The sequence below is a fragment of the Rattus norvegicus genome, chromosome 17, assembly GCF_036323735.1.
Source record: "Rattus norvegicus strain BN/NHsdMcwi chromosome 17, GRCr8, whole genome shotgun sequence".
NCBI lineage: Eukaryota > Metazoa > Chordata > Mammalia > Rodentia > Muridae > Rattus > Rattus norvegicus.
Window position 1 is genome coordinate 62,744,318 of NC_086035.1, and position 25,663 is coordinate 62,769,980.

At 43.9% G+C, this 25,663-nt stretch overlaps 1 protein-coding gene across 3 annotated transcripts in view; it reads right to left on the minus strand.

Annotated features, from left to right (window-relative positions):
* Positions 1-690: 690 nt before the first annotated feature.
* Positions 691-25,663, minus strand: part of Heatr1 (HEAT repeat containing 1) — a 40,602-nt gene continuing 15,629 nt past the window's right edge. For all 3 annotated transcript variants that reach the window (XM_017600630.3, XM_017600631.3, NM_001108418.2), the window contains 28 exons: positions 24,965-25,148; positions 24,686-24,822; positions 23,823-24,015; positions 23,007-23,176; positions 22,468-22,626; positions 20,932-21,174; positions 20,388-20,519; positions 17,212-17,315; positions 16,931-17,074; positions 16,196-16,314; positions 15,980-16,101; positions 14,956-15,084; positions 13,866-14,096; positions 12,994-13,120; positions 12,334-12,494; positions 9,961-10,007; positions 9,495-9,618; positions 8,543-8,683; positions 7,528-7,820; positions 6,729-6,879; positions 5,696-5,854; positions 5,414-5,548; positions 5,175-5,279; positions 4,925-5,093; positions 4,291-4,445; positions 3,631-3,789; positions 1,774-1,882; positions 691-994 (listed from right to left, as the gene is read on the minus strand). In XM_017600630.3, coding sequence (XP_017456119.1) covers positions 906-994; positions 1,774-1,882; positions 3,631-3,789; positions 4,291-4,445; positions 4,925-5,093; positions 5,175-5,279; positions 5,414-5,548; positions 5,696-5,854; positions 6,729-6,879; positions 7,528-7,820; positions 8,543-8,683; positions 9,495-9,618; positions 9,961-10,007; positions 12,334-12,494; positions 12,994-13,120; positions 13,866-14,096; positions 14,956-15,084; positions 15,980-16,101; positions 16,196-16,314; positions 16,931-17,074; positions 17,212-17,315; positions 20,388-20,519; positions 20,932-21,174; positions 22,468-22,626; positions 23,007-23,176; positions 23,823-24,015; positions 24,686-24,822; positions 24,965-25,148 — 4,191 coding nt within the window. In that variant the 3' untranslated portion in view covers positions 691-905. The remainder of the gene's footprint in view (positions 995-1,773; positions 1,883-3,630; positions 3,790-4,290; positions 4,446-4,924; positions 5,094-5,174; positions 5,280-5,413; positions 5,549-5,695; positions 5,855-6,728; positions 6,880-7,527; positions 7,821-8,542; positions 8,684-9,494; positions 9,619-9,960; positions 10,008-12,333; positions 12,495-12,993; positions 13,121-13,865; positions 14,097-14,955; positions 15,085-15,979; positions 16,102-16,195; positions 16,315-16,930; positions 17,075-17,211; positions 17,316-20,387; positions 20,520-20,931; positions 21,175-22,467; positions 22,627-23,006; positions 23,177-23,822; positions 24,016-24,685; positions 24,823-24,964; positions 25,149-25,663) is intronic.

Genomic DNA, 25,663 nt, shown 5'->3' on the forward strand with positions numbered 1-25,663 from the left:
TTGAATAGATTCAGTTTTAGTTCTTAGATTCTGGTCTTTTTAAAAAGCTACTGGAATTTATTAGGTTCAGAGACATTTTGTTGTACATTGCTAAGTTCTATCTCTAAACTATAAAATGTCCTTTTGCTTGCCTAATTCTGCATTAAAGTTTTATATTATATTTAGAATGAATTCTCTCTGGAATAGTTACTCCAGGTTGGAGACACTGAAGGCAAACTGGTTTAATTCTGTTGGAACTCTCGTTTCCAGCCTCACCGAACAGTTCTAGATAGAGAACTTCAAAACCAGCACTGGTGTCTCTATCCTTCTTTCGTGCTGTCAGTCAGGTGTGGGCTGTTTCCCAAGCAGCACAGCGCCCCTCCCCACACATAGAAAAGATGAACGACGGAGACATCAGGGCCCTGAGCGAGGCTGCACCGAGGAGCTGCTCCAACTCTCAATCCACCCCGAATAAACACAGAACCCAAATGGCTGTCACCAGAAGCTTGCTGAATGCTGCTGCATGATGCCATTTTCTTGAGAGCACTGCTGTGGGTTGTAGTGCTCCTAACACAGATACAACACCCATGAGGTGCTGCAAGGAACAGTGAGTGACAGGTCGTGTTTCAAGGAAGAATTCAGTTCTCAGATACTGAAACTAAACATGCTGGTCTCATCCAGAACACCACTCAGGATAAACACAAATACCAGTTTGTATAAAAATACCATTCGGTTTACTCCTTAGCAACTCTGTACAAAAGGCAGGAAAGGATCCTGGGCATCCCAGACAGGCAGGGATTTTGTAAAAACATAACAGCAGATGTGAAAGTACCAAAAGTTAACATGGCACCACACCCCCATTAAAACATGAGAATACATGTGAACTCTTCGCAGAGCACAGGCAGTGGGTGGATGTGCTTCCCGCCTCAGAAGTAGCTCTGCAGCGGCTCCCCCAGCACGGCCTCCAGCTGCTGGATGGTGGTCTGGCACTGGTGCTCCACTTCTTCACACTCATCTAACAATGAAAGCCAGAATTAGACGTGGGCCTGCCAGCTGCCTTGCCTAATTACCACTGTTCTGTCAAGGTTCAGGAGGCACCCAGCAGGCTGTGACCTGAGGTGCTCCCCAACTGTCCCCACTCCCCACAGGCATGTCCTTGTTCTTGGATGCTGAAGAGGAGCAAGCCACGAGAAGGGGCCACACATTCAAACCCAAGCTCCCTCTGCCCCAGGAGCTCTCCAACCCTCACCAGACACCAGACATAAAAGGCTGTGTTTCTGGCCAGATGCACAGCCAATCGCATGCAGAAGTACCCCTACTTCCTTAACATCCCCAATAGATATGAAAGGCATTGGGTGGTACAATGTAGAGGCATGTCAATTAGGAGTGTTCCTGTTTAAACCGGCCCCACCTGCCACTCAGCGCTATTATTAAAGTCTTCAAACTTTCCAAGCCTCTCGTTCCTTAGGTTCTTTTAAACAGGCATGTGAAGCCACTGAGTACTGAGGAAGAGAATGTCAGCACCTAACACTGAGCATCAACAAGTACACCCATCATCCCCGTGGACAGCTGATGAGCCCTTAATGGCACACACAACGAGTTACTTCATAAACAGTACTGTGGCCTATAATGAGCAGTACAACCTCAGGGGGAGACACCAGAAAGACGCTGTAGGCTGCTCTCGGGGGCTGTGAGGTGACAGCCTCCTGATTTGTGCCGGAGGACCTGTGTCACTGTGTCAGATAGACAGCCTGTGGCCACAGTATTTTGTATCACTGTTGGCTCCAGACTTACCTTCCATCAATTCTGCTAGGAAAGGAATGGACTCTGGGAGCAGAACAATGTAATTCTCTCTCAGCTTTTCAGCCAGTGCTAAGACAGTAATCAAGGCTGCAAACCGCACCTGCAAGGAATAATCATCAAGAATGAGACCCTGTAGTCTGTCCTTCACTGCTGTTCACTGCTGTTCACTGCTGTTCGCGCTGTGAGGCCTTACCTGAATGAGGATGGCTCCTTTTCACACAGTGCTTTTACACCCTCACCGTAATCACTCACTGTCCACGATAGAATAACTACTATGGAGCCAGTAAGAGCTATCTAGACTAAGTGTAGCCTACGTAACCTTTTCAAACTGTGTTCTAGCATTGCAGCTGTTTAAAATGTGGGGAAACAATACGGTATTTTCCTTTACAGAGAAAAAGAAAAGCCAGTGGGTAAAGGTGCTGCCACCAAGCCTGGTGGTGAGTTCTCTCCTCAGGAGCCACTTAGTGGGGGGAGAGGAGAACTGACTTTGCAAGTTGTCCTCTGACCCACACATACACCACAGCACGTTTATGCCCCCACCCTAATATATAAATGTAAAACAAAACAATGCCACATGCGAGCTTAAGGGAGGCACACCATGGACCTAGAGGGAGATGGTTTGTTGGATTGCCTAGCCTGTGCCAACCTGGTGATGTAGCACCTCTGGCAGTCCATGCACGACCAAGACTCCCACTAGGCCAGTCTCAATTCAGCACTGAATAAAAGCTGAGGGGTTTCTCTCCACATACCTTACCTATCGTAAACAATGCAAGGAGCTAGGAGGTGTCAATAGGAGTCCGCTGAATCAAAACATTTTGAACCCTTTCTAATTTGGAATAATTTTCATAATTCTATCTAATCAAGATTTTCTAAATAGTAATCAGAATAAAATATTAAAATAAATTTGTTTCTGCAACTATATGATAGATAGCTTTACAGTTTTTTAACTCCTAGAAATGAAATCAATTGAATGAATCCCACTCAAAGTCTGCTTTGGGCTGTTTACGCAGTGAGGCTCTTATTTGATAGTTTGATAGTGGTGGTCTATTAATAAAACTGCTGGAAAATTCCAGGTAAGGAATGCTAACTTCACTCAAGGCACCAGGGCACTCATTTCTAACCGTGACTCCAAATAAAGAAGGCTTCTGTGCATACACCGTATCCCTTATGTTGGCGCAGTGACATAAAAACAATGACCTGGAGTTTTTACTGCTTGAGTCTTAGAGGTATTTAGAAAGCATTTTAATGCTTATGCCCACTATACCTAGGGCACTGTGAAATATAGCTATTTATGAGAACCTACAGATTCTGTGTCTGTGTGTGTGTGTGTGTGTGTGTGTGTGTGTGTGTGGTGGCTGTGTGTGTGGTGGCTGTGTGTGCACTCGTGTGCACATGCATCTGAAGGTCAGAGGCCAATTTCAAGTGTTGTTGTTCAGGTGTCACCATCTTAATTGTTTTCAGCCTGTGTCTCATCTCTGCATGTCACTCGCAGATGCATGCCAGCATGCTGGCTTTATTTTAACACTTAAATGATTTATTTTTTATTTTATGTGCATTGGTATCTTGCCTGAGTGTATCTGAGTAAGGTGGTCTGATCCACTGCAACTGGAGCCATAAAGAGTTGTGAGCCACCATGTGGGTACTGGTTATCCTCTAGAAGAACAGCCAATTCCCAACTGTCCCCAGCATGTGGCTTTGTACGTGAGTTCTGGAGATCAAACTTTATTTATATGCTTGCACAACAAGCACTTCATCAACTGAGCCATCTTCCCAGCCCAAGAATTCTTCATAAAAGCTGTAATTGTATATTACACAGTATGTTAGGCCTCACTCCCTCACAGTCCTCACCTTAGGGGAAGAGTCTCTTGTCTTCAGCAGAATCTGGTAGTTCAGGGGTTTCCACATGGAGTCGTCTGCCATGGCCACCGAGAACTGTGCGATGCAGGGCACCAGGTGCTTTGTTACGCGTTCCTGAAACCTGTCTTCTCCTCCTAGCCTGTTTTCCAGCTAGGAAGAAAGACACATGGGCTGTCAGCCATAGGCCACATTTCCTCTGTGCCTGAAAACATCCCTAGTGTGTGTTTCATAGCATTAACAGGCTCACAAAGTAAGCCTCACTAACCCTGTCTAGGGCCAACTTCTCTATGGAGCTCAAATAGCTGTAAAAGCCCTTAGCACCAGCCTCTCCCTCTGGAAGACTGGGGTGGTGGCACTTTCCCGTGGGAGTAGCCATGCTCAGTGAAGCGCCTTTGACAATAGGTAACATACCTTTCCACTGCCAGTGAGACCTTATTCTTTCCTTTAGAGAAAATCCCAAGTAAAACTCAATGAGCTCCACAATAAAGACAAGTCAAACCATGGAAATCCATTTTTGAGTAACATTTCCTTAAAGGATCCCTCTCCTTAAAAACACCTCATGACAAAGCCTTGCAAGCTACCATGCAGCACACAGAAAACATGCAGAGACCAATCCAGGAGGCCTTAGTGACAGGCCGTGCAGTGGGTTACCTGATCCACCAGGGGCATCATCAAGGCTTCCGCTCTCTCTTTACTCATGAAATTCTGGGTGTCAAACAGGAAGATCTTATACAAGCAGTTCAAGATAAACTGCAGCAACAAGCAGCACTTCTCGGGGTCATGCTCCGAGTCAAAAAAGGCTTCATCTGTACGCAGGGAAAGAGTACAAGTACGGAACACTAAGTCCTGGTGCTTACAGACACTGTCACAATTATAACAGGGAGACTGGGAATGACCTAGAAGCTATAAAAGGCAGAACACAGAACAATGGCCTCCAGAGACGGGGCTCTCCTTCAGAGCTAAGACTCTGATGCTTAAGTTGGGCAAGGTCAGTCACTTCAGCTAACCTGGGGACAGAACCCACGACCTTACTTAGTCAAAGGAGCACTCTGACAGTGGGCTGTCTCCAGCCCCAAATTTACTCTTACACAGTTACTACCAATAGTGAGTAATAATGCCCATTTTACCCTTCTCCTTTGTCAATTGATTATTTGTTCTAACATAACAGAAAATATTAAAAATTCACCATCCTTAGACCAAGGACCATAAAGTCTTTTCTAGGTCTTGTGCTAACTGTCTGTCAGACACACGGACAAGGGTACCTCGGCCCAAAAGAGCTACTAACCTGTTTTGGAGATGTTTACTTGGTTCAAGGTATCTGCAAAAGGTTTCACCAAGTGGCCAGCAAACAGAGTGAAAAGGCCTTTTAACTTCTCAGCAATGCAGTCGGCCAGATTGTAAAATGTCAGCAGCCTGTCCTTCGGGGCATCTTCTGTCTTGGCCCAATCAAACAGCTACAACCATGAGAGAACAGTGACATCATCTACTCATCCTGCTACTGACAGTGAGCAAAACATGCAGGCAAAAAGGCTCACCTTGAAGAAGAGAGGCCTGAATGTGACCTCTGAAAGCTTCACCACCATGGCTACTAGACAGTCAATGATCCAACTTTCTGTTTTCCCAACTTCCTCTAGATCATCCTGAAAACAAAGGAACTACTTAGCACAGACTAAATGCTTTGGCAAGGACAAATGCTACACTGTTAATTTTTATCTGGCTCTTGCACAGATAGGGAATGGCAGTTCCAGGGCATGGGGAGTGGGAACCAGCTCACCTCTGAGTGCTGTGCCCGGAAGTCCAGGGCTTCCAGGAAAAAGGTGGTCAGCTGAGACTGGTGAGATAAGAGCTCTTCCTTCTTCATCACCCCAATGTGTTCTTGCAAGATGCTCATAAATGGGCCCATGAGGTTCTAGCAAGAATACAGCAGAGAATATGTTTGCCTTGTCTTAGAGCTCAGTGCATCCTCACAGAAGTGAACGATGTTATGCTCCCAGAAGTGGACATTAAACATTTCAGTACCACCTTCCCTCTCCAAAGTTCAACAGTTAACACCCACCTTCCAGTTCTTCTGGATCTGCTTGAAAGTTTTGCTAATGGCTGGCAGGAGGACTCGAGGCGAGAGCCCAGTAGCCAGGGTCTTTTTAAGAGAAGTCAAGCGGATGTTAGCCTGTGAGGCAGAACCCATTTCACTAGTGATTTTCTCTAGGTGAATCACCTGCAGGACATGAAAAACAGTGACTGAGGGCACTGGACTGTGCTGGCAACCACACTCACAGAAAGGCTTGGAGATGGCACGCAGCCAGCTCAAATGCCAGAGCAAATAAGTCCTTTAAAGCACACTATCTGCAGATAAACCTGAGTAGATGACTCTCCTAGGTATGGGAGCTGATGAAGGTGGTGAATGGCAAGCAAGCACAGAAGCACAAAGGACTCTCAGCCTGACCGTTTTCCTACAACCCATGTTTTTGTTCACTAAGAGCCGTTGAGGAAGACTCCATCAGCCTAACCCCCTTCCATTAGACAGCAACTTTGAGCCCTTGCTGTAGACAGTGAATGTCAGTCACTAGCACCATGGCAGTCAAATGCAGCTTCACACGGCAGTAATCACAAACCAGAGCACTAGTAACCGGTCAAGGAGGACTGACTTTCATGGGTAGTGTGCTGACAGGCAACTGCTCACGTAAATGAAGGCCACAAAATACCTTACAGTTAAAGAAACTTTCCCATCAAAACCACAGCCATGCTAGTTTCCAAAACTACAGTAGGCAACTCTTCCCGCCCTTCCTCAAAGATCTAAGGTAAATGATCTGTGGTACATCACACACAGCTAAAAGACCCTATTTTGCCTGTTGGTTCCATGATGAAGCAAAAATGACAATGGAAGAAAAAGAGATATGTTCAACAAACCATGATTTTTGTTTCTGAACAGAGGTGTTTCTATTTGTTGAGCCTATGTTGGGAAACAAAAATCACGTAATGAATCACAGAAAGAAGCAAGTAAGGAGTAAACAGCAAGCCAGTAAGCTGAATGGGTAAAACTGTTTCCCTTGCCCACCCTGGGTAGCAAGTCATAGTCGACCAAATCCCACCTGGGTCAGAAGACCTTCCAGGTAGGGGCTGATGAAGTGCGGCAGAGTCTCAACGACTTTGTGCAGGGCAGTCAGGGCACTGAGCAGGCAGACCTCACTGCGGACCAACTCACTGGTGCTCTTTATGGCTGTCAGCAGCGAAGGCATCAGGCTGGCAAAAAGGAACAAGTGCATTAGAGCGGCTTCAAGCCACAAACACACACTATGGAAGGGAGCTGGGGCATAAAGAAAACAGCAGCCAGCTGTGTTTGCTACAACACTGTAACCCCCAGTGTGCAGAACACTGCCTGTACACTTTCTACCACTCCACCCAAGAAATCCTTGGTGCCAACAGGGCTGCCACATGGTGACTGAAAAAGAATGTTCTTCAATGGCTGAACATGTGCTAGATGTCAGGGTTGTGTACAAAGCTCAACAAGACCTATAAAGAGAAACATGGGGGTGGGTAGGATATGTCCCTGCATTATAGATGACGGAGCTTTAGGATAAGTAACTGGCCACAGCTGCATGGCAGGCTATGGTCAGAGTCAACAGCAGAATTAGGAGCATCTAGCTTCCCTCTGCACAGCAAATGCTGCTCTGGACATGATTCTTAATAGGGAATTACATCACTGCTTCCTAAGCACAGTGACTCCGAACATCAGCAAACAACGTCTGAAGGTCACAGGAATGGTGCATTTTCCAGAGCAAAGAAAAGATTGATTCTTTCCCGTCTATTTTCATTTACTTTCTAGTTAAGAAGCCACAAGTCCGGAAGGTGCTCCCCCTTCCTCTGTTGCACGGCTCCTGTCCCAGGTACCTGGGTAGCTGGGGAATGGCCAGCGCTTCCAGAGTGGAGGTCACCTCTGCTATGCAGAGCAGGGCGCTTCCCAGGACATTTTTCTCCTCCTTCTTCTCGGGTGCTATCAGCTTTACTGCAGTGCTCAGAACTGGTATGAAAGGCTCTCGGTTCTGTGCCCCAAAGTTCTTGCAAAGGAGTTTCAGGGTGTACAGCGCTGTCTGTCTGTTAATCGCTTGTTCATCTTCTGCCTCCTTTTTCTTATGTTGCACAATGGCCAGAAGGACTGGAACCAGTTTGAGAAAGCGGTGAACCTGAAGAAAAGGTAGCCAAAAAAAAAAAAAACAGTAATCAGAGCTACAAGAAGGGCCGGTCTCCTTTCCCATCTCCCCTGCTTGGGTCTGAGTCCCAAACCACACGACCACACTCTAGCGACTGTTCCCCCCAGTCCCCAGTGCAGAGAAGCTGGCTAGGGCCTTGGTCTACCAAGGAGCTCCAGCTCCAGACTTCTTTTCACTGTTGACTTTTGAGATAGGGCCTCACTCAGCCGTCCAGATTAACCCTGAACTCGCTATACAGCCTAGACAGGCCATGAACTTGACATCCTCTTGCTTGGTCTCCTAGTCTATCTGCCTTTCTTACTGCTAAGCATAAGTTGTGTGACCGACCTCTGATCTAAACACAGCATCCAGTGAGAAAAGAGCAAAACCTGTTTCAGCTAAGGGCTGCATGGGTCACAGCAAGCACAGGTGCCTTAGGAATTCCATCCTCAGATCTTAACACAGCTGTAGCACGAGAGTCAACAGCATGTGTCTGTGTCTGTCTGTATGTGTGTGTGTGTGTGTGTGTCTGTGTCTGTCTGTCTGTCTGTCTGTCTGTCTCTCTCTCTCTCTCTCTCTCTCTCTCTCTCTCTCTCTCATCACACACAGTATGCCAGCCCAGACAGTAAGAGCCTTCCATTTAGGTGGTGTGGCAGAGAACTGTAGGAGAGCTAAACGAGCAGAAGAGGTCACGCAGGTTTTAGGAGGGTCCTCACCATTTTCTTCTTCCAGAATGTGCTGTGCTGGAGCTTATTATTCAGAAGATCCAGAGCTTTCCTCCGCACAGATGGCAGGGGGTTGCCCACCAGCCCTTTAATCACAGAGATGAATGTTTCTGTGGGCAGCAAGGCATTGACCTACAGAGAAGGGAACACAAAAGGAAAAGGAGAAGCTCAACCTGTTAAGATAGACTTTACGATTCTGACAGAAAGCGTATCTATGTAGCCCAGACTAGCCTTGAGTTCAGATTTGAGTGCTGGGTTACAGGCATGTTTCACAAGTCACCATGGCCAGCTCGGACTCTTACTTATTATAAACCCTGAGGTGCTGGACATTTTCATACATGCTCTCTCAACATAGTTCTACAATAGCTCTTGGACAGTTATTACTAATCACAAATAAAACCAAAACAGGGCTGGAGAGATGGCTCAGCTCTGAGTTCAATTCCCAGCAACCACATGGTGGCTCACAACCATCTGTAAGGGAATCTGATGCCCTCTACTGGTGTATCTGAAGACAGCTACAGTGTATTCAAATACATAAAATAAATAAATTTTTAAAAAATTAAAAAAAAAAACACTAAAAGGAAGTAAACTACTCTAGGCTATGTCCTAATTTCAAGGCCAATCATGTATCGATTACATCTAATTGGCCTTTTTATATTATCCCATTTCAATAACAAAGAACATTACATATACATGATCAACCATTAAATTCATCACATTTATTGAGGCACATGGTCTCATCATTGGTAGGGAAATACTTGCTTTCCAGACAAGTTTGTTTTTAGACATTAAGAGACTTGAATAAGAAAAACATGAGTGTTCTTATATCAAGAAAAGTTATTACTAAGTGTATTATTAATGTGGAAGTTTGAGTTAAATAATTTTACAATGGCATAAAAAGTAGTAACAAACATGGTAATTAAGGAGAGAAACGAAAGCCTACCTTATCCAGCATGTCGTAAGCTTTGCTGAGCAGTGCTCGCCAAAACTTCCCAGTCAGTTTGTCTGCGTTCTTTTCCATGGACTGTGCTACTGTGTTAATATAGCCCAGAACTGTTTCTAGCAAACTGAAAGAGACACATTCAGAAAAGGCAATTTAGTAAATTATTACAGACTTACTTCAGAAGTTCCAGGAGGAAAAGGAGAAGAGGGACCAGCACTGGTTATCCTCTGCTTGGAAAACCAGTCCACAGTCTTCACTCTGCCTTGGAGCAAGGTATCAGCAAAGAAACAAAGTTAACAGATTTGCTTTCAGAGACAAAATGTCTGCAGCAAGAATAAGGAAGCCGGGTGCAAAGCGGCAGTGAATGTGGCCAGACTGTGTGCATCTGTCATGTTCATTCTTCCGATTCCTTTGCAAGTTGGATTATTCCCACAATATTAAAAAATAAATAAATAAGCAAGCATACCTCTGTTCAAGTCCGTGTAGGCTCTTAGGACCACCACTCTCAACAACCTAAGAATTAAAGAAGCTCCATGAGCACAGTGTGGAGAAACCTAGCGTTCTAGTTGTCTCGGTCCAGTGATATATACTGTTCCTCGGTAGAAACACTCAATCACTTTCCTTTATTGCTACATAATTATGCCCATTGTTTCTTCACATAGATTGAATACTACCCCTTACCTAAAAAGCTTGAGATGAGACCTATTCTAATTCTGAATCTTTTATTTTGGAAAGTTTGCAAATAATGATAGTGAGGATCGGACATGTGTATAAACATGACATGACCTTATAGCCTAAAGGTTTTCACGCCATGTTTCATGTGCTTCTGTTTTGACCGTGACCTGACTGACACATGAGGTCGGGTGTGTGGTTTTCCGCCTATGCTGTCAAGTGAGGGGTTTGAAATGGTTTTAAAGTCTGGTATTTTGAAGCATTCCTGCCAGGTTAGTCAGGGATGCTCTCCTGCACTAATACGGCTTGAGAGCATCTTTATAAGTCTCTTAGGCATCTGGGCAAGCTTGTCTAGCTTACTCGCCTCTCTGACGCTTTCTGAAGTGGCTGCCTGTGCACACACACACTACCGCCACTTGCACGGCCGGGCCCTTGCCTGTCTTGGCAGCAACAGTTGTGCCATTTCTGCCACTTGGAGGAACAGCAAAGCAGCTTCCCATTTAGCGCACACTTCTTGCTTTGCTCACCAGGGCATTTGAGTCCTATCGAGTATTAACTAGCCGTTTGTGGTTCCTCTTCATCACGATGCTATTCTTTGCCAGTGCTGGAATGGACCCCCATGAGCTCACTTGTGAGATGCAGTGGTCTGTGTCTGCAGCTTTCCTTCTGCTTGCTTATGGCGGCCTTTTGTTGACCCACAATTTGAAAAATTATTTCTTCTTTGCTCACAACACTGTTCTCCTGGATTTTCTTTGAAAAAAGCTCTAGGTGTTGCTTTTCACATCAAAGTTTTTATTCTACCTAAAATTGATGTACATGGTGTGAAAGCAGATTCACTTTTCCCCATAAATAGAAACACACCATGCCAGCATTAGTCCTTAAGTGTACTTTCTTTGTGCCTTAGTAAACCATCTGCCACTCTCCCTCCCTCCACCTAGGTGTGTTCTCAGCCTGGTGGTCAGTCACAATGACCTGTCTGATCACTCTTCCTCTACCACTTGGCTTAACCCTCAGCACAGCAACATCATTTTAAAAGACATTAACTGGGGAAGTGTACTGAACGTCTATGTTAATCTAGAATCTTTGAACAGTTGAGTTTTAAAAAAAACAAAAAAACAATTTACTTGGCGTGTGTGTGTGTGTGTGTGTGTGTGTGTGTGTGTATGTGTGCATGTATGGAGGTCAGAGGACAGCTTGCAGGAATGGGTTCTCTACTTCCAACATGCAGATCCCCAGGAACAAACTCAGGTCATCAGGCTTGACAGGAAGGGTATAACTCACAGCCCAACAGTGTATCTTTGTATACATGAACACTGTCTCTGTTTCATAATATTCTTGCCAACGCTTCATTAGGCTGAATTTTCTTTTTTTTTCTTTCTTTCTTTCTTTTTTTTTTCGGAGCTGGGGACCGAACCCAGGGCCTTGCGCTTGCTAGGCAAGCGCTCTTCTACCACTAAGCTAAATCCCCAACCCCTGGGCTGAATTTTCAATACCTCACTTATGTTGTATTGCTTATGAAGATTTTTCCCTATAATTTAAAATTAGTGACATTTTATAATGTGAAGGTGGCTGGCACACTGAGATAAGCCTACCACACCATCTCTATGAGGAAGCTGCAGAGTTAATGGCTAGGTCTAATAGACTGCTGACTCTCTTTTTCCCTGATTCTCACTCTATTTCTTAGCTTGCACAGAAGTGATGACTGAAGGCGCCTGTGTTCCTGACTTCTGGAGAGGTGCCGACACTTCATCCTTGATATAAACCATAGTTTCCTAAAAGAGCTTCCTCAGGTGGCTGTGTTGTTCACAGTCTTCCCCCAGAACCAGGTGATTTATCCACTCCACTAGCCGACACTGGACTGCTAGCAGTTTGGGGCTGGCATGAACAATGCTATCCTCTATTTGCCTTGAAATGACTGGTGATGTGCATGCTCCCGTGCTCCCACTGGGTCTAGACTGCCTGAGAACGAAATTACTGGCTTTCAGCTCTGGCAGACAGTGTCCAGAAGTCTGCACGGTGAAGTGCACTGTTTTGTCACTCTCTTTCAAGGCACACCTCACATTTTCACAAGACATTTGGTGACCTATTTTTTTGTGAGTCTAAGACACTGTTCTTTAGCAAAAACAAGATCAGTTTTTATCATAAACATGCTTAAAGAACATATTACCTTTTTGAGGAAATGATTGGAAGCCAGGAGTTGGGCCATGAAGGACACTGACAAATATTTAAAATGCCGAAGCTGCTTGCTTGTGTGAGTGTCCACCTTAAAAACTGGTAACATTTCATCCTGCACTTCAATCTTAGCAGATACTGCCTTAGAGGTGGCTTCTGAAAAACAGCAACAGAACAGGTAATTTTATCCATCTCCAATCTCCAACGACTAATCTGTACAGTGTACAAGGGGAGCATGGTGAGCAGGATGCCATCTCAGAGAGAACTGTGCTGGGCTAGGACACCAGACTTTTCCTTAGCCAAAGCAGTGAGTGACGGTACAGTGTTTACCAAGGAAGCACCCACCCCACAGGTCTGAAAAGAGCCAATCAATCAAAGTAGAAAATATAACAACACGGGAATGTGTAGACGATCAGACATTCAGGATCTGGACTGAGATCCTGAGGGCTGGAGTCCAGAGGCTAAAGGAGGGCATCTCCACTTAAAACACTCGTCTAAAAGCTGGAGATAATGTATCTCAGAACTTTAAACTTCTCTGATGAACTTAACATCCACAGTTCATCTACGGATGTATAGGTTCCAAGGACATCCTCAATCCTGTCTGCTCTGCGGCAGCTCTCAGTTTAATGGTAGCCCACACCTGACCAGGGCTTACCTTCCTTTTCCTCTGGCAGTTTTTCTAGGTACTGGAGGATATGCATCAAGCTCTGGACCTGATGCTGGACACTGAATTCACAGCAGACTGAAATCCAGAACTCGGTATCTGCCTCTAAAATAGCATCCTGTTTGGAAAGAAGGAGAAAGGTGACAACACTGCCTAACAAGTCCATCAGTGAGCACAAATTAAGGACACACCCAGAACACATCCTGCAGCACCACGTGCCTTGCCCTGGAGCTGTCAGCAGATGAGGAAGCTATGAATCCCTTCAGTAATTCAAAACCCTACAGTGATTCAAAGAACCGCGCACAGGAGCTCTGGCCAACCCTCCCCTCACACAGTGCCTCCACAGGCAGACTGCAGAGACCCTGTTTCAATGCCCCTCTCTGCTGGCCTTAAAACAGAATCACTGGAGGGCTCCAGACCCATGTCTTAGAAAAAGCCAAGGGCCCTTAGAAGATGTTTTGTTGCTATTTAAAGATGTTCTGGGTTGCTGGGCAGGGGTTGCACACACTTTTAATCTCAGAAATCAAGAGGCAGTGGCAAGTGGATCTCTGTGGAGGCAGCCAAGGCTACAGAGTGAGTTTCAGGTAGGTCAAGGATACACAGAGAAATCCTGTCTTAAAAAACAAAAGACAAAAGGTGTTCTGGGTCTACACACTCTGAAAGCTTTAAAAGTCAAACAATAAAACAAAACAAAACAAAACAAAACAAAAAAGAAACAAGAAACAATCTTGAAAAAGCTTGTGAGCGAGCACTGTCAAATTGCACACTAAGCAGTGCTAGCCCTATACGTAAGCTGACCAGCACCACAAAACCCATGTGACCCCACCCCATTCCCTAACACCCCACCTGATCCATATTCTGACCTTTTCTCCATAAGCAGCCACCAGCACTGTTTTAGTGACGTACTGTTCAAAAAGCAAGGCGAGGAGAATCCACAGGAATTTTTCTGCACCCAGTGTGTTGATAAGCTGAACGAGGATGGGCAGGCGCCGGTGCTCTGGCACATGTGGCAGTGCATCCACAAACACGCCGATGATTTTCACCACAATCTCCTCAACATTTCTAGTGACTTCTATAGAGTCTCCATTATCAGACTGCAAGAGAAAAGACAGGGATTGGAGGAGGCACAAATAACCTTCAAAACCAGCTTTCAGAGGGATTAGGTCTCAGTGAAAACTCAGGGAGTGTCTATCTTGGCTCTGCCGTACTTCTGTATAAATCGTGCCCTCCCTTTCGTTGGTTCAAATCCTGTTTCTTATCAATTTTTCTGGTTGTTCTAGACCACGTAGATGTTTCCTTACTCTAGACTCTTAAGCATTTACTTCTTCATTTGGCACATAATGTATGTATGTATATACACACAGAAACATACATTAGGCATTCGCCCTATAGCTGCCAATGTATTGAACACAGCACCAATCTAAAACCAAGAATTAAAAGGAGACAGCGTGAATCTATTTTATCCCCAGAACAGTTAAAAATATGGCAAATGATATTCTCAAGTGTGCGTGTGGGGTAACAGAGGCTAGAAGTTACTTTTCACATCATGTGCTTGTCTCCACCTGATAAAGACAAGTCCTGGCTCTCAGACCATGCTTAGAAAACTTCTGTCAATTTGCATGCTAATGGATTTGACCCTGTAGTTATAAAAGTTCCTATCTCATTTTTTCTTTATTGTACTCTCAATCTAAAAGCTTCAATATCAAATTGTAGAACAGTCACTTTACTCACTGGAAGGTCAAACGCTCCCACAGCACATTACTGTAGTTCAGTGAAACCAGACTTACGTATCTGACGGTATAACAGAATACGTGATTAACTTGTGAGCCCATTTGCTGACCTCAGCACTGTGAAGCTCTGGACAAAGAAGAACCTAAGTCTTCCAAACTGGGATTTACATGAAAATGTACAAACTAAAAATAGTAACAACAATGGCGGCATGCAGCAGCTTACCTGAATAAGTGCTGGGATGACCATTTTCACAGTCTTGCTAATAACTTGAAAGCTATAAGCATCATCTAGGCGCATGACATTGGCTCCCATGAATGTAAAAATAGACATAATGTTGTGAAGAACTTTATCCTGAAATAAAGTACAATTATCACCATTTTTCCCTTTCAAATACCAAAGAGTTATTTTTAAAAATCAATAAAAAATAGAACTATCCTTCCTCAAGAACAGACAAGGGGGGGTTGGGGATTTAGCTCAGTGGTAGAGCGCTTGCCTAGGAAGCTCAAGGCCCTGGGTTTGGTCCCCAGCTCCGAAAAAAAGAACCAAAAAAAAAAAAAAAAAAAAAAAAAAAAGAACAGACAAGGGGATAGGGCTAGGGCTATAGTTCAACAGCGGAGCACCTGCTCAGCATGCACAGGGACTTAAGGGTAATGCCCTACCCCACTGGAAATAAAAACAAGCAAAAAGAATGTAAAATAAAAGTGGGCAGACTCCCCCTTGCTGGGTGCAGCACTGGATGGGCCAGTCGGGGCAGGGCAGGAGAGCTCTCCCTGATGGTGTGCAAGTGAGAGAGCTGGTGGGCCGACCAGCTCAGATACCTCTGAGGCCCAGATCCAGGTCTTTGAATTGGTCCACCCAACATCTACCCCATCAATAAACTATCAGTGTGTGTGAAGGGGCCAGTCCTGCAATTACAAAAGTACAGGGTCTCTGTGACACAGGCCAACAATAGAAGATATTCCAGTGAGGAGTCCCAGTGAGGATCCACTATTGACAGTGTAGCAAAAACTATAGGCCTCAACCAGACCAATGAGTCATTGTAATGAACTTTTGTAAGCAAAGAAGTGTGGACAGAAGAGACACACTATAGCCTTGCGAGTCTTTCTTTCTTTTCTTTCTTTCTTTCTTTCTTTCTTTCTTTCTTTCTCTCTCTCTCTCTCTCTCTCTCTCTCCTTCCTTCCTTCCTTCCTTCCTTCCTTCCTTCCTTCCTTCCTTCTTTCTTTTTTTCTTTCTTTCTTTGACTTACCGGAAATATGCCAGCAACAGTACCCAACAGCAGCAGGGCATGGTGGTGAGTCTGCGGCATCTCCGAGAGGCGGATGCATTGCACTATCAGCTCCACATTGAACTTCTCCTCATCCACAACATCTACAGTGGAGGAGGAGGAGGAAGTCTGAGTGGCTGACGCACTCATGTGCAAAGCAGGCGGTGCCTTCCTGTCCTCCTGTCCCCAAGCACATACCTTTAGGTATTTTGCCACCGTCCGGGGACAGTTTTTGGCAGATGTTGAGCAAACAACTCAGAATTAACTGCTTAGTGTACTCCATGTTCCCCTGCTCTGACGACAACGGCTCTAAACACCTTCAGGAACCCCAGAAAAGAAATGATTAGTAATTCAGAAGTTAATACAGTCACATTGTTCAGAAACTATTCAATAAGGAATAAAGAAAATACTATTATTAAACATAGTTTAATAGATTTCTAACTCTGGATTCCCACGCAGCCAAGTACACCTAATGATTTTTTTCCCCACAAATTATGCATTTCCTACTAACCTACTTGTAGTCTTCTAGCAATGTGGAGAATCATTGTACTTTTCTAATGACAACAGACTCCTCAGCGCAGTGGTAAACTCTAAAGTTAGGTTTTCTAATAATTTATAACTAAAATTTAGCAGGTGTCACACAGCATCCTTAAAATACAAGTGACAGTGGCTAAGATATGGCACTGTAAGTTAAGTAGGAAAGCAGGGAGAGCGATGAGGCCAGCTTCTGCACGACCCAGGAAGAAGTCAGCTTAGGAAATCCATAATGGGTTACTGAACCCAGTCTTCAGTATTTCAACTACAGTTCTTTAACTTGCTTTATTGGCTAGATGATCTGAACAAGACAAGTATCCCCAAAAGACAAGGATAAATCAACACGGGCAGATTTTTTACCACCTTATTGTCTCACTGACCAACTCCAAGTGCCATTACCTTGACAGCAAGTTAAAGAGAGTCGGAATCAGTATCTGAGGGCATTTGAGCTTCTTTTTGTGCTGCAACAGCTCCAGGATGAGGGTGACTCTTTGCCAGTAAGGGCCCTCCACTTCTTGGACAGCTTCTACATCTTGTGACTTTCTGGGAGACAGAGAAGACCAAGTTGACAATGTAAACACTATCACAGCTGTTTATGCAAAACTGGTGAGTAGAAACCACAACTACAGCCTGAGCCTGGGGAACAAGACCAGACCCCTTAGTGTGTTCAAAACACTTACTTTTGTTGCATTTTCTGCCTTCTCGTTTGCTGAATTGTGCCCAAAGATTTAGCTTTATCTCGTGGCTCCAGTTCTATTCTGATTTGTTCAGCATCGACAGAAATCTGAAATATTGAAATAATGGCAAGTAATGTAATTCACTGGAACAAGATTACAGCAATAGTTGCAACTCTAAACTATCAACTTTAAAGTAAAACAAGAGAGTTGGGTGGGAGTGGCATATACCTTTTATTCCAGCACTCAGGAGGCAGAGGCAGGTGGACCTCTGAGTTCAAGGCCAGCCAGAACTCCACAGTGGAAACCCTGTCTCAAAAATCCAATAGACAGACAAAACAGACAGACACTGCTGCAATAAACATAATTGCACAAGTCAATAAAAGCATTTCAGTCCACATTTATGTCATTATGCCACTTAAAGCCTGCCCAGTCCCCAAACACAAATGACTCCTTATGCATTATCTAGGATGTCCTCAAGTACTATGTTGAATAGATTCCTATGGTATTTACTTGCCGTCACTAAGTTCAGACATATGTACAATATTAATCACACTGCCTAACAATCAAGGCCAAGCTCATCTTTAACTGATATGGCATGTTTGAAAATATGTCTTCTTTGGTTTATCTGGTTTTGGATTTTTAGAGATAGAGCCTCAGTATGAAGCCCAGGCTGGCCTTGAATTTCTGATCCTACTGTCTCATCTTCCAAGTGGTGGAATTAAAGTGTGCATCAACCTATGGTTTGCAAATATTTCATGTGCACACTAGTTTACTATTTACTGAGATGGAAAGGGAATAATTTAGAATTACATGCTCCTTCTTACAACCTCTTAACTGTCTTATGAAATTATCATATGAAAGAATGTCATATGAAAGAAATGTCTCTTTTGGGCTGGATCTCAATTTAACAGAATTAAATTGCCATTGTATTTAAAGTCTGATAAAATATTATCTACTATGATTTTAGTTATCCCCATTTCTTTACAAATAAAAATAAAAGAAAGTTTGTCCCATAAAAAGGGACAAAAGGGGACAAACTCTTTAACTAAAGCTAGAAATGCCATCCTGGATCTGCGGCTGCAGGCCCTTTCCCTATATGATGTTGTTACTTTACAAAAAAAGCAGGAGGAAAAAGGGTTCCAACCAAAGCCAACACCACATTTGCCAACATGGATTTAGCTTGAAGGTTCCCTTTAACTGAGCCCTCTTGCTAGCACACACTGGCTTCTAGGGGATCCTGGGTCTGTGATAGGCCTCTCCTTCTGAGTACGGCGTGGTACCACTTCTCCAACACAGCATCTGACAGTTCCACATTCAGCCTTCAGTGTGGAAAACCTGGCTCCACCTGCCAAGGCAGACATCCTCACCAACTGGGAAAGGCTCACAGACTCACAGTCCCAGAGAGTCTTTAGATATGGGTAGAATCAAGGAATCTTTTTTCAAAAGTTTTGAAATTATAAGTAAATATTTGGATTCAATTCAAAGAAAATAACTATAAAATATATTCGTGAGACAGTCATTAAAATACAACTGTGGACTGAGTAGTAAATGGAATCAAGGGATTACGATCAATCTTTTCAGGTATGTTGTAGTTATGTTAGACAATGGTCATTTTTAAAAGGTGAATAGGTAAGAAGTGCACAGGGATGGAAATTAAACATTCTAGACTTGCCGTAGAGTACTTCCTTCCGCAAAGAAAAAGTCATTCGAGATTGAGAGCTAAATCTGGACACTAGACCCTCACCATCATCAAGTTACATACTTTATGTGTATGGGTGTTTGCTGATGTACCTCTGTGTACCACCTACATGCCTGGTGTTGGCGCAAGAAGATGCGCTGGGACTAGAGTTGCGGATCCTGGGAGCAGCAACGTGCGTGCTGGGAATCAAAGCCAGGTCCCCTCCTGAAGAGCAACAAGTACTCTCAACCACTGCAGCCCTCTCTGCAGCTCAGACTTCCATTGTTCTTACTGTTACATACAGTGTCTGCTGTGTGTACACATGTGTGTGTGCGTGCGTGTGTGTGTGTGCGCGCGCGCGTGTGGAGATCCAACAAAGACAGAGAGTCTTCCCTGACTGCTCTTCACCGTAATTTTTGAGGCGAGGTCTCTTACCTGAACTCAGAGCCCAACTACACAGCTAGTCTAACTGGCAGCTTGCTCTAAAGATCCTGTTTTTGTCTTCTAAGCACTGGACTACAGGTGGGCTACTATCCACACCCACAATGTATGTGGGATACAAACTCCAGTGTTCACACTCGAAGGGCAATCACTTTATCCACCCCTCTACCATTCTCTAGTTTAGTCAATTCCAGAAATGGAATAACCCACTCCAATGATGGCTAGGTTTCAATGCACAAACATAAGAAGCAGAACTCCAACTCCGTCTTATACATCGCATATCTATTTAAGTGAAATAAGGCCATCTTGCTCAACAGCAAGCCCCTCACAATTCCCCATTCCTTTCATGAAACAGGCAGGTGCACCTAACATGAGTAAGATCCAAAATAAGACAGCCTATGTGTAACTCACTGAAAATATACATTTCATATAAAACAAATGTTCAGCCAGATGGGACATCTATAATGACCTGCTCCATACCAAACCAAGACCAGAGAACATTGTGGTAGAGTGCGCAGACATAATCAAAGACCAGAAAGTGGAGAAGAATGCTGGGGTTACATGTACAGTGTCATCTGTTAAAATCATTAGCACGAATGGGGGAGGGGCTCCTGAGGCTCCGCTCCTGGCTCTGGAGCTGTGGACAGCAAATGGCTTCTGAGTGAAGGATAGCACTGGCAGTTTGCCTATGCCCCGGTGTATGACCCCACAAGCATCCACACATGGGAAGCACTAGTTGGACTTAGTGGATTGTTTCTTTTTAAAGAGAGGGCTTGAAGCCGGAAAGGAGGTATACTGGCAGGGGATAGAGGGAGAGGAAAGAGAAATATGTGGATACGATTAAGATGCATTGTATAATCTATAAAAAATTTAAAGAGTAAATTTAAAAAAAAAAAATGGTGAAGACGTAAGATTTGGGTTTTGAACCTCTCCAGTACATAATTTCCTATGAGTCTTGTTAATAATGAAATCTGACCCCAAAGAAAGGCTGTAAAACACAGGCTATATATTTGTCAACTGGAAAGACTAAACATGTACAAATACAAAGTTTGCAACTTACCCCTTTAAAAACACTGCCAACTGTCTGAACACAATGTGAGTTTTTGCAGTTCACTAACAAGTCAAACAACACACACAGAAGCTTCTGCTGAACCTTTCCATCTGATACAGCTGCAAAAAACGGCTTTGTAATCTAGGAGCAGAAAAACCCAAGAGTCAGAAAACAAACTTCAACCTAACTTTCCCTTACTATATAAAAAAAAAAAATGGTGCTTCATTTTTCCATTTAAAATTCAATGCTTAAAAAATGGGGCGGGGTATCTCTTAGTATTGTGTGCCATGATGCACGCATATAGAACTTTTGGGAATCAGTGCTCACTGCGGGTTCTGGGGAATCACTCAAGTAGTCAGGTTTGCGTGACAATCACCTTTACTTGTGGCATCACCTCACCAGCTTTTAAATGCAATTCTTTCTAATGGCCTGCATGCAACTTTTGTTCAGTAGGTAAACATACCTGTGCCTCTATAAGTAAGTTCAACCTATTAATAACTTATAACTGTCTTCATGCTTGATCAAGCTTGAGTTTCTAAAGGGAGCCACTGACCTTTTCAAGAGCAGTAATCTGAACGGTTGGCATTCCTGGGTGAAGCTCCTTTGTTGTGTGCATAGCTTTTATGAACAGGTCTAGACTCTTCGAGTCTTTTTGTAAAAGCGAAGCTGAACACTCATTGTATTTTCCCAGAGTGAGATGCAAAACAATGGCCTCATCTTTCAGGACAGCTGTGGGCTCCTTCTCCACCTTCTCTAGGAGCTGTTCCACCATAGGCAGCAGCTGGGCAAGCACCACCTAAAGACAGAGAAGGTTGTCAGACTCATGCTCTGCTCAGGAAAGCTCATCTGACAGTTCTCTAAAGGACGCTGTGATTGTGAGGACAGAAAATATGACCTAAAATATGAGTAGTCAACAGTTAAGCATTTGCCAAAGCACTGCATTTCCCTCAACCACCATTTCCTCTTTGACATGACTAATGTGAATTTAAATGAGGATGTCAAGGCTTCAATAATTAAATCATAGGTTAGCAAATCATGGCTGTCTAACAAATTCAGTGATGTCCTGCCTTTTTAAACTTTCATTGACAACAGCCATAATTATCTATTTCCATATCCTTTGTGGGTGCTTTCCCGAAAGTGGCAGATCTGAGCTGCAAAGAAAGATGGTTCACAGAGCCAAGAGCTGTTTCTCGATGTCTACAGAGTACTACCTCTAACCCATTCCTTAAACAAAACCCCTATATACTCAAGCTCCTCACAGAACATGGCATGGTGTGAGCATATAATCTAGCACAGCTTTCCAAAACTCAGTTCTAAGCTAATTACAGTAACAATGCTGTGCTTTTTAGGAAATAAGGACAAGGAAAAAAAAAACCCTGTTTACTATAAACAAAATTTTTCTCCCAAACATTTCCAAGTTGGGCCTGGTTGAACCAGAAAACAATCTCACAGACAGGAGTATGGACCATATTCACTCCTTTATACAAGAAGTTTCGTCAACTTGCAAATGTCCCTCCCCACTGACAACCCAGGGCTGATAACTGACACAACTGATAATAATATCAATTAATTTATATCCCCTTGTATCCACTTTATTTCTCTGAATATTTGTCAGTCAAGAGCAATGGGGCACCTGGGCAATCGAGGCAGGATAAGAAGGGACTTAAAACTCTGAACAGAGCAGACACTTCCTTCGCATCACAGGCTTCCTCGAGGACATAATGCAGCCTGTGCTTTTCCCTCCAGAAAAATACATGAAGCCATAAATTTTATAAGTAAGAAAAACCAGTTCCAATTCAGAGACTGCAAATATGTTTCTTTGTAGAGGAATTGTCCTTGAAAAATGGGCACAAATCAAAAGCTATCTGGAATAGATAGAAAGCTGATGTGAGACAATGCCCACTATTTTAAAGTGAATGGGCATTTGTGATGTGTGCTTTTGCATCCTGTATCCTTCTTTCCTCTGTAATTCTTCCTCCCAATCTGAAGAGCATTCTCCCCTGGGGCACATGGTTGCTTCCTCATACATGACAGTTACTCCTCGGGTCAGGGACACATGTTCTACTGCATTCTGTGAAAACCTCCCTACCTCACTGTTCACATCCTGTAATACTTTCATCAAGTCTTTTGCAATGTAAGACGGGCAGTCATACACACAGTGAAGAAGGCTTCTCAGGGTTTCAGACAACTTATGGTGTGATTTCTGTTTCTCTTCATTCTGTAGTTCACCAAATAGTGTAGCCAAATCCTAGGATACCAGAAAGAAAGAAAAATGCAGTAAGAAGGGAAAACGAACTTTAAGGACTAAATATTCTAATTCTGGAAATTCCAAATGGCATGACACTTCTTACACCTTTTTAATTTCTCTTAAATAAGGTTCCAACTAGAAAGAATATCAGTATCCAAAAGCTAGCTCACATGAAAGGTTCAACATTACTCTTTCATGCAAGGACAGCAAAATTGAAACACAGTTTATGACCTTTTAAAAAAAGGATCAAAAGTCTGTAGTTGCTGATGTGAATTTTAAATTACTGAATTAGTTTCCCACAGTCCCTGCAAGGCACAGGAAGAGAAGGCTGTTCCTGTTGCACAGGCCTCAGATCTCAACCTTCTTTGACAGTGGTCTACCTGAACCACATAGGTAGCATCTGAAGTGATCTCCTCTGCCTTAGGAACGAGGTGATCTATCACCAGTTGAAACTTTGAGGCTACTCCGCTGAGGGCCTGGAGACACTGAACAGCAGCTCTGCGGACTTCTTTGACAGGGCTTCCCAGATTGAGGAGTAGAGACATCACCACTAATACCAGAGGGGAAAGAATGTGTCAGTGGGCAAAACTTACATAGTGTCAAAGGTTCACAGTGATAGACTTCCTTCTAGGGCTGGGAGCACGGCTGAGCTGCATAGCATTCATCGGCCTGGCTACGGTCTCTAGCACTATTCCCACCCTGGCGGTCATACACACAAAGGTTCTCTCTCAGACTCCCTCTTCTGAAGACTGTTCACCATCTAATTATTTCAGGAAAATGTGGGTCATGTTTCCCCAAAGTATACAAATGAGCCCAGAAAATCTACTGTCACCATGTGCCACCACACCTGGCTTTTTCTTAGTTTTTAAATTACATTTTTAATAAATAAATAAAAGCAAGGATATTTTCTGTAACTATATTTGGTAGCGGTGCAATCACCACTGACTGAGTGCAGAGGTCAGAGGACAACTTTGAGGGATCAGTTCTCTCCTTTCACTATGTGGGGACTGGGATTAAATTTAAGTCATAAGGCTTGGTGGCAAGGGCCTTTATCCTTGTCACCATCTCCCCTATAGAATCTTCTATTTTAATAAATCATGTTATCTCTATACAATCAAGTACACGATTATATGCTATCCTTCCTCGTAAGATGTCTATAATGTACTAATTAAGATGATACATGTGACCCGCCCTACCTGGAGATGCAGGATGTGCCAGGTTTTGTTTACACTGTGTACTCTGAGAAGACAGCATCGCAGAGCCTATGTAAAGAGCTTGAGTCTGCAGCTCCGACTTCACAGTGCAGCTCAGTGGATTTGAAAGGCTAGAACCATAGGTCCACAAAATGCAAAAGAACTTGAACAACTGAAGAACATCTTGTAGATGTACCTAATCAAAAGAAAGCAGAACGAAGTGAAGTCTAGTTCTTACTCAGATATGCTGTCCCTAGATCTGTTCATTACTGTACCATAACCACATGGGAGTGATTTGATGAATCACTTCTTCAATATTTGGACTTCAACCTGTTAGGATGTCACTGAAGAATGACATTCAAGAAGCCTCACTATAACTTTGCACTTGACAATACTGAACAAAAAAGACACGTGCACTAACTAAAGGTCAAGATAAGGGTGGGACCCGGGAAGCTTCACTAAAGCTCTGGAAGGAGTGAGAGATGGCGACCATGCTGAAAGCCGCAGAGACAAGACCACACTGCTTGCAGCAAGGAGGCAACAAGGCCCAGAGAGGTCTCGTGAGCGACTGCATTTCCGGAATATCATCTTTGACCACTCAGCCAGTTTTCTCATCTATAAATGCTATTTAAAACACAGACGGAGTTGTTTGGTCTTTGAACACAACTGCTCATCAACAGGGATGCTGCATGCTACTGTATACTCAGCGCGCTGCCTGGCCGTGACTGCCTGACTGCTCTACAGGGCATGTTTACCAGCACACACTGTTCACTGGTGGAAATAGACCTTATTATTAGACTTCAGTAGTAAAATAACCGACACTACCCACAGCGGACAGCGGAATGCCTGGGAGGAGAGCCACATACCTTCACTATGAGCCTCATCAGGACCCTGAAATGCATGGCACCAGAAACCTCCAGCAACATTTCAAAGAGGCCAATGAGCAGGCACAGGTAATGTCTGCTGTCTTCATCCAGTCGCTCAGGATTCCACCACATGGCACCTGAGGGGATATGGTGACAAAGAGAAGCAATGACAATCCTACACGAGCATGCTGGGAACTGGTCGTTCAAGTGAAGGTGAACCACGTACGGCGCTAAGAACGCAGTGCCTCATCACATTAAAGGCTCATGGCCATGCCTTACCTGTAGGAAAAGACTTTGGAGCCTTCAGTGCAAAAATAAAAGATTTCAGGGAAAATACAAGTAAAACAGAGTCCTCCGTGGCAATCCTCTGGGCACCGTGGAGCTGCTGCACGTAATGCACCCAGAGCTCCTCCGGTAACCCTCTGTTCAGCATCAGTTCCAGATGCCACTCTGAGGGGACTTCCTGAAACACGAATGGAAACAGAAGCTAGCTTACCCTCAGAGTAGTTCCAAACAGAGTAGGGAGTGAGCTAACAATTTCTCTCTCACACACACACACAGAGAAGGGGGGAGGGGGGAAGGGACGGAGGGAGGGAGGGAGGATGGATGTTGCTACAGCTGAAAAGATACAGTCCTCAGAAAGGGCACTAATAGAGCAATGTGAAACAACCTGCAGCCTACACTGAATAAAACACAACTGTTCTATACTGCTAGCCCCAAAAAAGACAGTCAGACATTAAGAGGGGCTCACTTGAGCCACTTTTTAACGTTTAAAGAAGTATGCTAACTTCACATAATTTTAGTTAACAATGTCTACAACTAGAATTTATAAAACTCCTGAGAATATACATAAATATGAAGTGTAATTCTCTTAGCAAGTCCTGTAATGAGCAGCCCTTTGAAGTTCAGAAGATAAAAGAAAAATACTGATGCGAACAGCAGATATTAAAACAAGCTTGCTACCTCAAAATGGGGTAC